The following is a 16,166-nucleotide window of genomic DNA, read 5'->3' as shown; positions in this document are numbered from 1 at the left end:
AATTGGTTTTCTTAAATATATGTAATTATAAAGATATTATTGGTCATCATTATAGTCCAGTGATGGAGCTGAGGAGGAAATACCACTCAGTCAATCCTGATACACCCAGAGGTGTCTGTCTCACCTAGAGAATTCCACGGTATACACACCTATTTTGTTATTTGTAAGCAATGCTACTTATGGCTCCACCCAAATCTTGCTTATGGCTCCAAGAGATTTTGAAATAAAATGCGTATTCAAAGATTTTGCCACATTTCTCTCATGAAAGACTCATTAAAAAAAAAAAAAACCATACATACTTCAATATTAACTCCTAATAATGAAAGCTGAATTAATAAAAAAATAATAAAATGCTACTTTTTTCTTGGGTTTAATCTGTTTCATTCAGCAGCAATGATCTCATTTCACATTCTACCACCTTGAAGAAATTTAAGGGATTTCTTTGGAGGACTGCTATAAAATTATCATTGACATTTTAATTAAAAAAAAGAAATGTATGTAGAATAAACAGGACATTTCCTCTAACAGTCTGCAGTGGCTGCTCCATTGCTTCTTTGTACAGTCTTGGTAAATTATGCAGGCTCTCACTAGACAGAGCAGCTGTATTTCACTGTCTTCAGTAATGTAATCTACATTTATCATTATTTTAATTAAGTAGATTCTTAATTTGGTACTTTCATTGCAAAGAAAAATACCTTATTCATTTTTTTTTTTTTTTTGTAGACAGCATCTTGTCAGTCTTATGAACCAGAATTTAATTTTAAACATGTTTCTTACTGCAACTGGTCACTATTAAAAAAAAAAAAAACCTACCATATTTGGTTTCCATTTCATTCTATTGGTTTCAAACACTGGTTCCTTCTCTATAATATTTTTTTTTAAAAAGATACTTTCATAGTTCTCAATTTTTAACCCAAATGATATACTAAAAACAAAATGTGGTTTATTATAACATTAAATTCAGGATTACTCAAAATCAATATGAAGCACAAATAAGAACTTTACAAGAAAAACAATGCTTTAGTCAATGTTGAGAAAATTTAATTCACAAGTTCTTTGTGCAAGATTATTTTTACCATCAGGTCATTTGAAATGTCAGAATCTTTTGCTAAATCCATCACTGTGGAATGCAACAACTTTTAATCATCTGGAAGACAAGTTCTGAACAGTTTTATTCATTTCCCATTACTATTTGTGGTCACAACAAGTTGATTTTTAAAAAATAAACTGGTGAATTACACTTGAAGTGTGCCTGTTTAAAGGGTTCATATAGAAACAATTATTGTAATAGTATGTTGCCACATTAAACTGTGCATTTTAAAACATACGGTATCTCAAATCTTCTGTGTCAATAATGGGAGGCCTGGTACTCAAAAAATTCTGTATTTAGCACATATTAATTGAGCATCTTTTATGTGCCAGGTATAGAATTAACTATTGAGCATCTTTTATGTGCCAGGTATAGAATTAACTGCTCTGAATTCAAATCAAAGCAGCACAAAGCCTTTGTACGAGAGACAGAGAGAGAGACAGAGAGAGAGAAAATTTATCTATGTGTACACACACATATACATATATGGTATAGCACCAAAATGGTTTTTGAACTTTGTTCCTTCAAAAAGAGACTTGAGCCCCCATCTCCACTTCAACCAGAAAAGCTCCACTTGCATCTATTTTTATAAATCAGTCTTTTTCTGTAACTGGGTAGAGAAAGCAAAATCCACTTACCTAGAAAAATATGGGCTCTAGACTACTACCGAGAACACAGGTAAACAAAAAGTATCCTAAGTTTTCCCCAATACATCCAGGGTTTGAAACAGTAAAAGACTCTTTGTTTGAGTTTCATTTATTATCAGTTTTCACAAGTTGCCAAACATTGGTTTGCTAGTAAATGTCCATTAGAGTTTATAAACGTGGCTTATTTAAGAAGTTTGGGGATGAAGTCTGTAAAGACTTGAAAGTTAATGCACATCTCATTGTGTCAGTCCACATTACTGAGGGATGCCACGTCAGCTTTCAGATTCACATAAATCATTCCAAGTCATGACACAGAAATTTTTGAAAAATCTAAAGTGCATTAAATGTGCTCTAGATTTTTATTGAAATGTCCCTGTATAAAACAATGCCATTTACCTTCACACTGTGATTTTTACAACAAAGTAACCATTTGGGCATTTGTAACAACTTGGCCAATTAATATACATTATCTCTAATCCCTCACAAAAACCTCAAAAGATAAATACTTTTTACTCCCATTTTGCAGATAAGAAAGCAGGCTCAGAGACTAAGAAATGTGTTCAATATTACATAGTGAATACATGGAGAAGCTAGGATTGGGCCCATGCTCTTTTTACGAAAACCCTTTCAGAAGGAAAACAAACTTAGCCCATGGAAATTTTCTCTTCTGATCACAGCTAAATATGATGCCTGCTTTTATTATCATTTAATAACTTCACATAAAGTTGTGTTTACAATGAAAAATTTAGCTATCAATATATACAATCAAATAGGTAACCAATAAAGAAAGGAAGGGAAATCTAAAATTTAAATCAATGCTAATGAATGACAAATACTTTAGACATTGTGTAACTCCCTGGGTTTGAATTTAAATAATGTCCTGTATAAAGCCTGTGTTACCCAATTCAGGGACAAGTAAAAGTTAAGTTCTAGGCAGCCACTTAGGCTCTAATTAAATAGAAGAAAAGAGCACAAAGGAACTAAATTATTTTTAAAAATACTCCTATTGGAACTCAACTTCAAAAAGATATTTCATGAAGAGACAGTACAGCTTGTAAGATTCCTTCTATCTCAAATTACCCTGATGAATGTCTGATAAAACTTGAGATTTACCACTGGGTAACAACAAGAGGTAGCCAATAATTCTAAATGAAAACTCAGAATGGTCCTTTGTTCCCTTTGTCTAAAGTAAAGCCGCTCGTGAAAAACAAGAATGTCTAGTCAGGAAAAAGGAGTCTCTTGTCTGAGCAAAAATTAAATTTAAATATCCTGCTTCTTACCTGAATATTCCAAATCATCTACATTTATCTACTGCTCACTGAAAGACTACAGAGGGCACTGTTGCATCAGCTTTGAAGCTTTACAATAGAAGCCTAGAAAAACTGTCTACAATGTATAATTTCTTTAAAGGGTCAAACGCATGGAAATCTACCAAGCTTAATATAAGGGACAAAACCAAAATGTATGTTTTTTTAAAAATAGACTGGACTTCAATAGGGCAAAAAAACTTAACAAAAACAACTGTCAAATTGAGAACACTGCACCGCACACATTTTGCATTTCCTTTTGTAGTGCTTTCAGGAGAAAGGTAACTAATCATAGCACCTCCTTATCCAATGGAAACAGCAGCCCATTGCAGAATCCTTTTTACAATCAATAGGAAAATGAATGTGGCACCTCATGCAATCCTTCCATAATTCTATCAACAGAAAGAATGCAGTCTGTTTGCATACTTTTGTCTAAAAGGCCAATTCCATTTGTCCCCTCTTTGGGTAAAATGACAGCTACAGATCAATCACTCTCACATGAAAGTAAACACACTGCAAACAAAACAAAACAAAACAAAAAAAGGATCAAAACTGAAATCCTCACCGTTTTTAAACGTAATTTTGTTACACACAGGAACTCAAACTCAAAGCAAAATAGAAAAAACAAGTTTTTCCTCACAGACACGTATTTCATGCTATTGTGCAATAGTACTGGGATACAAAATTTAAAAGTTACAATACGCACAAAGATTATAATTAGATATGAATAACATTCAATTAAGCTTCCATGTATTTTCTGTTCTCTACATCGTTCCTCTTGTGGTTCTTTGAAACTAAATTCAATTAAGTATAGTGCCAAAGTTTTTTTTTAATACATATATTTGCAATGTATTACAATAAAACTAGTATAAAAAATATAAACCTTTTCATTACACTACCACTTAATTCTTTCCACTTGTTTACTCACCAAAAATTTAGATTTCTGACACTACAAATCAATACAAAAATAAAAGGGAAATCATTTTATTTTGGTGACTTAAAAATAATGTCTTGAGTTGCTGAACCTCTGTAGAAACACTAGCATTAGCTATAAGAATTACAATGTCATGACCAGGCAACTACAGATAACATGTAAAATGCGAAAGGAGGACATTCTGCTAATGCATATCAGATCGCAACACCACATCACGTATCTGATAAATCAACATTAATATAGGTACCATCATAAAACTAAGGCCTCTAATAAAGAATCCCAAATTCCCCAGAAAAACAGTATACAACTCATTTTGTCACCCTCAAACTTCCAGAGAGATTAGCACCTTCTCTGAAATCAAAGTGCAGAACTGTGAAAGCGTTAAAAATTCTTCAATAATATGTCAACCTACTCATAAATCAAAAAAGAGGGGAAGGGACTTCAGATGGTATGTAGATTTCACTTTATGACAAAAGCCTTGGTTTAACAAGTTATTTTCAGCCAATAAAAGTCAAAAGTAAAGCATTGTTAAAGTGGCCAGCACTGACTCTAAGGCTTTAGCTTATTAAGTTAACCAAAATGCTACTTGCGTATTGCTCCCTTAAATTATTAATTTATGAGTTTTGTTCCGTCTCCTCCTGAGGCAAGGCAGTTTGTAGGTATGTTGAATGCATGTAAATAAACAGAAAGCTTTTATAAGAGTCTAATAATACACCAAACATAATAAAACAACCCCTTTTAATGAACACTGAATGCACAATCCTATGAACCAAGTTTATATAAATGGGCTATATAATTTAAAGGAACTGTAAGATCCTCTAGGAAGTAAATGCACAAATTCAGAAAAATTAAACATAAACCTATTGATTTTCATTGATGTGATAAAATTCTTACAACAGAAGCCAAGTGTTGCCGTGTGCCTATGAAGAGTATGCTGCATGCAATTCTGTAGAAATCTAAGAGGAAGGTCGTCAACTGTGAGAAAATTTATTTGCAATCTTGCTTTTCATCTACCATAAGTATGACTACAAAAAAAAAAAAATCAGGGAATGCCTTTTAAACATCCAGTGTATTTAACTGGATATGTTAGTTACTATTGCAGAAAGAAATGCAGGATATTAAAATCAATTTTAGTTAACTCTAATTTATGCAAAGCTTGATTGTGAGCAATAGCTGCTAAAAGGATGCAGCATTGTTGATTCATATACAAGCATTTTACTTAACTACATTGGGTAATAGCAGTGCTCCTAAAGGAGTATAAAAAGCAAAGTGATTAGCAGTCATTACTGTTAATTAGTGCTCACATTGCATTCCTTGGGATGAATCTCCTTTAAGTTGAATACATGGGAAGTTTATTATTTAAAGAACTGCCAAACCTCGCCTAGGTAAGTATTGGAATAAACCGTCAACTATCAGTAAACAGACTAAAAAACAGGGACAGATCAGCATCCAATTAGTATGTCTAAGTTTTTAAACAGGAAAAGGGTTGAAGGGAATAAGTAAAACTGGAAACTCATACTTCACATTCTGCAATCTCACTGATAAAAGGAGGAAATGTGTGTTTATCAAACTTGCTGTGAGTGCACAGTTCATTTGGAGTCCTGTAAACAATCGCCTGACTGCCCACTTCCAAATTCATGTGAAAATCTTGGAGATTCAGAGCATCATATTCAGCAGGCAAGGTCACTCTAGCGATGCCCTGGAAATGGGAAATTAGGAAAACGTGGCAATCAGAGGTTTAGGGCTGACCAGAAAAAGCCCTGAGGCTGGCGTCCTATCTTTCACCACTGGTCAGGCTGTCTCTGCTTATTCAGTATTAACACAACAGGACTGAGAGTGAATGAGAAACACTCCACACACCTAACTGGGACATTGGCTTTCTTGTTTAGAAAATGATAGGCATTTGTCACAGGGAGAAAAACAGCAACAATAACCACAAAACTCAAACACAGCTTTCAAGAACAAGTTCTGAAAGAAAAACAGGCTCCTTGTAAACCTTCAGAAAAGGACCTAGGGAATGGCGACATCCTGTTGATTATCAGGTTTCCTTTCCTCCTAGACCATTCTGTGCATTTTAAAATGGAGGCCAAATCATTAACAAAGAAGCTTCAAATACAATGTAGTCATTAGAGGGAAACAATTTAAAAGTTCAAATGTGCAAAAATTACACATTCTTAATACTTGCTACATGCAGATCTAAATACATCTTTCAATTATTTTTCTATACATACATTTCACAAATATGTTTTACAAAACTGTAATTATACCTTACAGGGTATTTGGTAATCTATTTGCTTCTTTTAATAACATGTACAGATGTATTTCTGCAACTTCCATATTTTGATGCCATATATTCCATATATATATATATATATATATATATATACACACACACATACACCATAATTCAGTTTGCCAGTCATTTCTTAATTTTTGAATACATCTGTATTTCTTCAGAATAAATTTCCCAAGGTAGAAATGTTTGGTAAAGAGAATCTATTTTTTGTGTCTGATGAGATCTGCCAAATTACCTCAGAAAGGCTGAACCAATTTATAGGGCTGCTGGCAGCACATAAGACACTCGTTTCTTCAAAACCAATATCATTTCTTAATCCTGCCAAAATAATAGCAGCATTTTTGAGTAAGTGAGATTGCACATTTTTTGGTCAGTTGGATTTCTTTCTCTATGAACTGCCTGTTCATATCCTTAGCCCATTTCTCTATTTGGAGGCCACTTTTTAAACATCAAAAAAAACAAAAAAAACAAAACAAAAAAAAACAGTGAGAGAGTCTTCTCAAATGCAACCTTGGAGGATCACGGAAAAGAGATTATTTTGAAGGTATATTGTAATTATATACACATTCAAAGACTCAATTAAGGTTGGTAACTTTATATGAGACTCCTTTACAACATATTATATTATAGAAGGAGGATTCCTATCCTGCCCAAAAAGAATAAAAAAAATTAAAAGCGAACTAGTATAAATATTGTCTCATTGAAGCGATTTTTATTTTCTATAAATGAAAAATCATACTAATCTATTAATCTGGAATTAACAGCAATGTTCTGTTTTTTTTGTTTGCTTGTTTTTATTTGTTTTTATTTTTCTGTTATTCCAGGGAACAGTTTGAACACACACAAAAAATATGAATTGCCTTATTAGCAACTTTGATAAATCATGGAAGGAAACTGTAACTACAGATGATAGACAAGTTCCTCATGCTATTATTACCCTGGATCAAGGACTTAATTAAAATGTTATTCTTGGGGCGCCCAGATGGCTCAGTTGGTTGAGCATCCGACTTCAGTTCAGGTCATGATCTCACAGCTCGTGAGTTCGAGCCCCACGTCGGGCTGTGTGCTGACAGCTCAGAGCCTGGGCCTGCTTTGGATTCTGTGTCTCCCTCTCTCTCTGCCTCTAACCCACTCGCATTCTGTCTCTGTCTCTCTCAAAAATAAATAAACATTAAAAAAAATTAAAATGTTGTCATTCTTGAGAAAAGTACTAAGGATAAGAAAAAAATGAAAAATGCCCTCTCTTCCAAGTCAATTCATTTAGAGCCTTTTCTCAGAGAACCAAGGAACTGACAAAGTAGCCAAATATACTGATTCCTACTTCATCTTCAGAAACAGACTTAGATTAGAATGTAATTTCAAGCTATAGATCATGTCTTTTCCTTTTCAAACAAACCATAGCTTAAAGGTGTTACCTAGAACAGTGTTTCTCAAACTGTGTTAAAGACAAGGGTATTTTTCTCTTAATTTCTAAAACTTTGGAGACAGAAACATCTATAAAACACAATTAAAATAAAATATAAAAAAAGAGAAATTTTACAAACATATAAAATATGAAGCCAATTTTTTTTGTTATTAGATTCAACAGATATAAAAATACTCTCAAATAAGTATAAAAGTTTCCAAATGCTTATTTTCCATTTCTATAAATAGCTGACCTTGAACCAATAACAATCACTTCATGGACAGCACCAGCCCCTAGACTACACTTTGAGTAGCAAAGATTTAAAATAATTCTGAGAGCTCTGAAATGAGATCAAACACAGATAGATCACTTTGATCCTTGACTCAATAACCCCACTTCACCTTATCAAACCACATGCCCACCCCTCTGTCTCACAGTTAATTCACACATGCCTTATTTGTTTCTATATGCACTATATATGTACTGTTATATGGTAGTATCTTCTTGATAACACAATGTAATGGTGGGAGGCAGAAGAATACAGCGATTAAAAGTACATATTCTACTACTTTCTACCTGTGTCACCTTGGACAAGTTACTTAAAATCTCTATATCTCAGTTTACTTATCTGCAAAATAAAGAAAATAGACCAGGGTTGATAAAGATAAATTAGAATATAATGTATACAACGTGTAACAGTGCCTGGCAGATTGTGCTACATAAACAAAATCAATTAAATTATAATACAGAAATAACTGAACAAAAATCACATGGCTGTAGGCTTTCTAATAATCAATATAAAAAGAAAACTAGAATGAGTTGCATGATTTACAGTGTTCATACAATAAAAACTGTCCAACAGTTATAGTTAAGGCAAGACTATTACAAAGACCAAATCCGGAGAAATATTTTACCCTTGGAGTGCCATAAAGTTAAATGTGTGATATGGTAAAAATCCTCAACAGCATCCTTAGAGCAAATATACAACAAAAATTTTGAGCGTCTCACTTGGACAAGGCTTCATGGTGAGCACTGCAGAATATCCAAAATTGAAAAACACATAGTCCTTGCCTTCACGAGGTATAAACTAATAAGCAAGATATACTGTATATGAAAATAATTATGTAAAACAAGGCATAACATAGTAACTTCCCTCAAAAGAAACTAAACACAACAAAAATTCAACAAATAGGGGCCCCTGGGTGGCTCAGTCGGTTGAGCGGCCGACTTCGGCTCAGGTCACGATCTCGCGGTCCGTGAGTTCGAGCCCCGCGTCGGGCTCTGTGCTGACAGCTCAGAGCCTGGAGCCTGTTTCTGATTCTGTGTCTCCCTCTCTCTGACCCTCCCCCGTTCATGCTTTGTCTCTCTCTGTCTCAAAAATAAAACGTTAAAAAAAAAATTAAAAAAAATTAAACAAATAAAAACTACACTTGAGGAAATCATCTTTTACATCCTTATCCTTCTCTCCTTCAACATCAAACCCAAGGGCCTATTATGAGCCAGCCAGACCACGTATAGGTCTACAAGTCTGCTGCCCCATCTGGTCCCCATTACTCCCTGCCTGAAATTTGAAGATGCCACTTTGCACTCTGTTCTCTTTGAGATTTTAATGGCGTTCTCAAGAGATACGTGTCATCCTCATCTGGTCGCAGGTGCTCCCTCTTCACTCTTCATAAGACCCAGGGAGCCCCTCTGACCTCCAAGTACTGAGCACAGTATGTGCTACACAGTCAAAAGACAACTGATTCCAAGTTGAGTAGTCCTAAATACCCCCCAGGATATAAGGCTTTCTGAAACTGAGGATGAAAACAGTACTTACCATGGGCACCTGGGTGGCTCAGTCAGTTAAGCATCCAACTTCAGCTCAGGTCATGATCTTACAGTTTGTGAGTTCAAGCCCCACATCAGGCTCTGTGCTAACAGCTCAGAGCCTGGCGCTGCTTCGGATTCTGTGTCTCCCTCTCTCTCTACCTTTCCCTGCTCACTCTCTGTCTCTCTCTGTCTCTCAAAAATAAATAAACATTAAAAATTTGTTAAAAAGCAGTAGTTATTAAACTTCTGAAGAGACCAATGTGAGACTATGATAAAAATCTCTCCCCAGAAAAATTTACATATACAAAAAATTTGCACAGAATTTCAGAGTTCAAAAACACCTCTCCCCCCTAGATTAAGAAATCTTGTCTTACAGTATCACATTATCTGCACTGAATTCCACTGGATTGATTTTTATTAGTTTTCTATGACCAAGTTCAGGTTAAATGACCACTCAAAATCAGTAGAACTTCGGTGAGGGTTAAGTAAGCCACAAAAATGACTATGAGACAAGTAAAAATTATTAACGGAGCTAAATTGTGAAAAGCTCAAAAGGGAGACCATGGATTATTTACCAAATAATGATTCTCTCTGCCTTCCCCACTTGCCAGCAAAATTACTATGTAGGAAAGAACCCGTAAGGCAACTGGTGTTAAAATAGACCTTGAGCCATTTCAATGGCTCTGAAACCAATCATATAGTCGGTAAAAAAGAATTCTGTAAAGGAAGGGAAACAAATGTCTGGTAAATAATTTCTGCCTTTTCTGATCTGTCAATGTATTTAAAAAAATTTTTTTATTTATTTTGAGAGAGAGAGAGAGAGAGAGTGAGCAGGGGAGGGGCAGAGAGAGAAGGAGAGAGAAAATCATAAGCAGGTTCCACGCTGTTAGTGCAGAGCCTGATGCAGAGCCACAAACTGAGAGATCATGACCTGAGCAGAGATCAAGAGCTGATGCTTAACCGACTAAGCCACACAGGCACCCCTATTTGTCAATGTATTTTCATAAAAATCTACAAGGAGCAATGAACTTTATCAGGGTTAGATGCGCTTAACTTTGTTCACTAAGTTTAATTTAACAACTGCTCATTGAGCACTCAATGTGTGCAAGTACACAAAATAATCACATGATCCAGCACTGGAGACGTTATGAGTAACTGTGATGTAATTCCATTGGCATTGAGAGGTAATAGCTTTCACAAACAGGAGTGTATATAATAGCCCTTTTCTATTGCCACTGGACATTTAAGAGCCATTTTTAAAAGTATCTTATTTTTTCATATGCTCTTTCAAAAATCTAAATTCTCTAAAGTCAGCTCATGTAACTTTCAAATGGAAGTCCTTGCTTGAGGCTTTTTACAAATGAGTTAGTAGAGAAAACACTGCTTAGATTTTAAAGATAACCATAGAGTTAAATCTGAAAAGAACATGCCAAAATAAGTTTTGATGGAAAGAAAGCATCTGTAGATAACAAGTTTTGTCATATTCAGGTTCACTTCTTTATCTTCTTTTGAATGACCCATGCATCAGTTTATTCATGTAGGTAACTAGCTAGAAAACATTAATTCCACATGTCCCTTAGAATAGGTTCAATTATCTGAATGAAAAAGTCTATAAAAAAGTCTCAGGAGGGCCAAAAATTATAGGCAACAATGTAGAAAGATAAATTCAATCTAATATAAAATACAAATTTCCCCATATTAAAACCTCTTTCACAATTTGAACAATTACCATTCTTTTTCTTCTCTGTATTAACTTACTAATAAAGTCAAGAGGAATTACACTCATCTCAATGCCAACTTACAGCTACTGCTTAATATTAATATACTAATGGAACTTTGCAATGAAAAAAAAACTGACTTTATTTAGCTTTACTGGATTATTTTGGAAGCAAAGGAATAAGGTAGAAAGAAAACCTGGCACTAACATGAAGTCGGCAGGCTAAGAAAAACAACAAAAAAACAAAAGAAGACTAATTTATACAGCATCTTTCTTCCTAGAAACCTAAAGAGGCTCTCATATATTTCACCTTTATTCTCAAAACAGATAAATAAAAAAACAGAAACAGAAATATATATTCGTAGTTTACAGATGCAATAAATGAATTCCAGAGGAGTACAGTTGAACACAATGTCTATATAGTTCAAGAGTTGTATAAAAATCCCATATTAAAAAAAAAAAAAAAGGAATACAATGCCCGGCTCCTCAAGGTACTTATTAGCATCTTTAAACAAAAACCCACAAGATAAAAAACAAAACAAAACAAAACAAAACAAAACCTAGTAGCTCTGAATATCAAGATAAAGCACTATAAGAGAAATACAATATTATGTGCAGGTTCCAGAGAGAAAGATATTATATTCAGTGAGAGCATTTGAAGGAAGATATCAAAAGGAGATGCCATGTGAAAGAAGCAACTGGAGAGGAAGGATTATTTATGACTATAGCACAGCACTGTACAGGAAAGACATGGCCTATGTGGGTTAAAATGAGTTCTGACATAGCCTAGTTTAGATGGAACATAGGTTCCATGTGGGGGAATACTGGGAAATGATGAAAGATAAGCTTAAGCCATATTGCAGAGCACCTGACAGATCAATGGTGAGCAACAAGGATTTTTGATGAAGAGAGGAATGTGATTGGATCTACACTTTAGAAAGACTAACCCGGCAGGAGTTTGTAGGATAAATTATAAAAGGAGAGACTGGAGGAAAACCATAAGTGAAATATCTAAGGTGTCAATTAATTTACAGGTCTGAAGGCAGGTTCAATCTAAAATGATGCCGAAAAGCCTACAGAATCTATTAAGACTTTGTATTTTGTAAGTAAGTGGGACTAAATCAAGCTAAAAAGCTTCTGCATAGTTAGAGGAAAAATCAACAAAAGGAAAAGACAACCTACAGAATAAGATATTTGCAAAATCATGTATCTGATAAAAGGTTAATACTCAAAATACATAAAGAATTTATACAATTCAACAGCAAACAAACAAACAAAAAAAACAGCAACAATAACAAAAGCCCCGCAAGTAATCCAATTTAAAAATGTGCAGTGGAACTGAATAGGTATCTTTCCAAAGAAGACATCCAAATGGTCAACAGTGTAAGAAAAGGTGCACAGCATCATTAACCATCAGAGCAATGCAAATCAAAACCCACAATGAGATACCACTCACATCTGTTAAAAAGGCTGTTATCAAAAAGGTAACAGATAACAAGTGCTGGTGAGGGTGTGGAGAAAAGGGAATACTTGGGCACTGTTGGTAGGAATGTAAATTGATACCGCTGCTATGGAAAACAGTATGGAGGTTCTTCAAAAAAAAAAAAGAAAGAAAAAGAAAAAGAAAACAGAACTACCTTATGACCTAGCAATCCCACTTCTGAGTATATATTCAAAGGAAATGAAAACAGGATCTCAAAGAGATGACCTGCACCCCCAGTGTCCACTACTGCATTATTCACAACAGCCAAGATATGGAAACAATCCAACCCATCGACAGATAAATGGATGAAGACATGTAGTACACATATATCTCATATATACTAAGCGAAATAAGCCAGAGACAGACACATGTGGAATCTAAAAACCTCCAGACCCAGAGAAATGGGGAGTAGAATTGTGGTCACCAAGGGCTGGGGTGGGCTGTGGGAAGATGTTGACCAAAGGGTACAAATTTCCAGTTATAAGATTAATAAATTCTGGGGGTCTAAGGTACAGCATAGCAATTATAGTTAATAATACTGTATGACACTTGAAAGTTGCTAAAAAAAATAGATCTTAAATATTCTCACTACAAAAAAAAACAAAATACGGTAAATAAGTGATGGAATGGATGTGTTAGCTAATGCTAGGGTGATATCATTTTGCAATATATAAATGTATCACGTGAAAACATTGTACACCTCAAACTTATACAATGTTATGTCAACTATATGAATAAAGCTGAAGAAAAGACAATATTTTACATGATCACCAGTAAATAAGTTTTTAATTCAATTACTATAAAATTAAATCCCACTTACACAGATTATTATGTTAAGCTCATTAATATAGTACTTTTTGCTTCCTTCTGGGAATTCACACTAGGTGATTTTATTTAGAGTTAAGAAATAGGGAAACAAATTTTTTGGTTGGTATGTACCACATATAACAATATGAAAAAAATGTTAAACATTCAGTTAAAAGCACCATCAAGACTAACATTTATGTATTTATTTATTTAAGTTTTTATTTTAATCAGTCAGTGCTCATCACAAGTGCACTCCTCAATCTCCATCACCTATTTTACCCATCCCCCACATCCCCTCTGGTAACCATCAGTTTGTTCTCTATGGTTAAGAGTCTCTTGGTTTGTCCCTCTCTCTCTCTCTCTCTCTCTCTTTTTCTCTTTGCTCATTTGTTTTGTTTCTTAAATTTCACATATTAGTGAAATCATAACGGTATTTGTCTTTCTCTGACTGGCTTATTTCACTTAGCATTAAACTTTCTAGGTCCACTCATGTTGTTGCAAATGGCAAGATTTCATTCTTTTTTATGGCTGAATAACATGCCATTGTATATACCACCTCTTCTTTATCCATTCATCAATCAACAGATAACTGGGTTGCTTCCACAACTTGGCTATTGTAAATAACGTTGCTATAAACACAGTGATGCATGTATCCTTTTGAGTTTGTGTATTTGTATTCTTTGGGTAAATACCCAGTAGTGCAATTGCTGGATCATATGGTATTTCTATTTTAACTTTTTCAGGAACCTTCACACTGCTTTCCAGAGTGTTCTTGGCTGTTCCTAAGAACAGTGCAAGAGAGTTCCTTTTTCTCCACATCCTCACCAACACCTGTAGTAAGACTAAGATTTATTAAGAGTTAATCTTGATTTATAAAAAAAAAAAGAGTTAATCTTGATTAAATGAAGCCAGCTTGAATGAAGCATCTCCTATACCATCCTACACCAGATTAAACAGATGACAAAGACAGGGTACTGTAAAATTTAGTGTCACAATATTTGTAATACATAGCTATTGTAATTCACTTTGCTTAGAAACACTGCCCAGTGAAAGCTGAATTAATTAGACATGGAACTGTTAGTTTATGAAGTACTTCATGTAGACTCCTTGTCACTTTTTATTTAAACATGTTTTTATTTAAGCCACCGTCAAGCCCTATCAATCCACCTACAATGTCCGTTCTTCCCCTTTCACACTGCCATTCCCCCAGTTCAGGTCCTCAGAAACTTTCATCTAGCCCAGTATCTCAGTTTTCAGTTTGAGCTCCTCATCTCCAGAATTCCACTTCTCTAATCCATTTCTCGCATCGTTATAGTGGTTCAACTTAATGTCCTTGAAGTTCCCTTCAACTGTACAATTCTATGTCATTCCATTTGCAAAATCCTTCAGGGTAGTGGCTTTCAAATTTGTTTAACCATAACAATTTGTTTAACAGTGTAGAATATACATAACATACATTTATACTCACATAACACTCATTTATATTCACATATGTGAATGCACATTTCACAAAATATAATTAACCTTACTATGTACAATGCATTTTGATATTTTCTACTTTATTCTAGTCTCTTTCATTTAAAGAAAAAAAGGTTGCGACACATTAAACTCAGTTGGAAAATACCAACTTAGGGGCTGCCTACACAATCCCACCTAAAATTTAAGACACTCCTTTTTTATTTCAATCAACCTTTGTAGACTTATTTTCCACTACTCCTTAAACTCCGAGCTCTAGCCAAATTGAACTTCTTGCTACTTCCCTAATGTATCTCATGATTTCCTGCTTCTGTGAGTTTGGATAAGCTCTGCCCCTAATTTGCAACTTTCTCTTAGACATTTGCTCATGCCTGCCTTTGTCAAAACCCAAACAACGTACAAGGATATCAAATGTAATTTCCCCCATAAGACCCTCTTGATGCTCCTACATGAGATTTTTTTTCTCCTCTCAATTCCCATAGCACTTTAATTGCATACTCCAATGGCAACTCTACCTTGTCTCTCCAGATTCTCTGAAGGCTGAGACTGTCTTGAACATCTCTTTACAATACTGGTACATTATAAGCATCCAATTAATGTTTGCAGAAAGAAAAACATAGAGGAGTCTATAAACTGCAGTAGTATCAGGTTAAAGATAACAGGAAAAGTCAAGGTTGATTAATTCATCCTTTTTATTCACTCAATTTTTTTCTCACATCAGCATGTCACAGAACAAGTCTCTACTGAATCATCTCTTACCAATACTAATAATTTAAAAACTCTATTTATTTTTTATTTTTTTTTAATTTTTTTAATGTTTATTTATTTTTGAGACAGAGAGAGACAGAGCATGAACAGGGGAGGAGCAGAGAGAGAGGGAGACACAGAATCCGAAACAGGCTCCAGGCTCTGAGCTGTCAGCACAGAGCCCGACGCGGGGCTCGAACCCACGGACTGTGAGATCATGACCTGAGCCGAAGTCGGATGCTTAACCGACCAAGCCACCCAGGCGCCCCAAAAATTCTATTTATTGATATCATCTTTGCTTTTTATGGCTATTTTATGATATAAGCACCACAAATTATCTGGATGAACAAGTTCCCAATTTAAAAGGGAAAGTCAATGTAAAAAGATCAGTTTAAGATCTATCATACCATGTGTCACTACCAATAAAGTCCTGTGCTACGAAAAA

The 16,166-nt window shown here is 34.6% G+C and overlaps 1 protein-coding gene across 2 annotated transcripts in view; it reads right to left on the bottom strand.

Annotated features, from left to right (window-relative positions):
• DPH6 (diphthamine biosynthesis 6) overlaps nt 1-16,166 on the bottom strand; it is a 178,636-nt gene that overhangs the window by 135,217 nt on the left and 27,253 nt on the right. The window contains exon 4 of one of the 2 annotated variants that reach the window (XM_030318558.1): nt 5,492-5,677. The exons of the other annotated variant lie outside the window; for it this stretch is intronic. Within the exon in view, the coding sequence (XP_030174418.1) occupies nt 5,492-5,677 (186 nt within the window). Of the gene's footprint in view, nt 1-5,491; nt 5,678-16,166 lie in introns of those variants that run through there. 2 annotated transcript variants of the gene reach the window in all.

This window comes from Lynx canadensis, chromosome B3 (genome assembly GCF_007474595.2).
Source record: "Lynx canadensis isolate LIC74 chromosome B3, mLynCan4.pri.v2, whole genome shotgun sequence".
Taxonomy (NCBI): domain Eukaryota; kingdom Metazoa; phylum Chordata; class Mammalia; order Carnivora; family Felidae; genus Lynx; species Lynx canadensis.
This window is presented reverse-complemented; position numbering and strand designations above follow the sequence as displayed.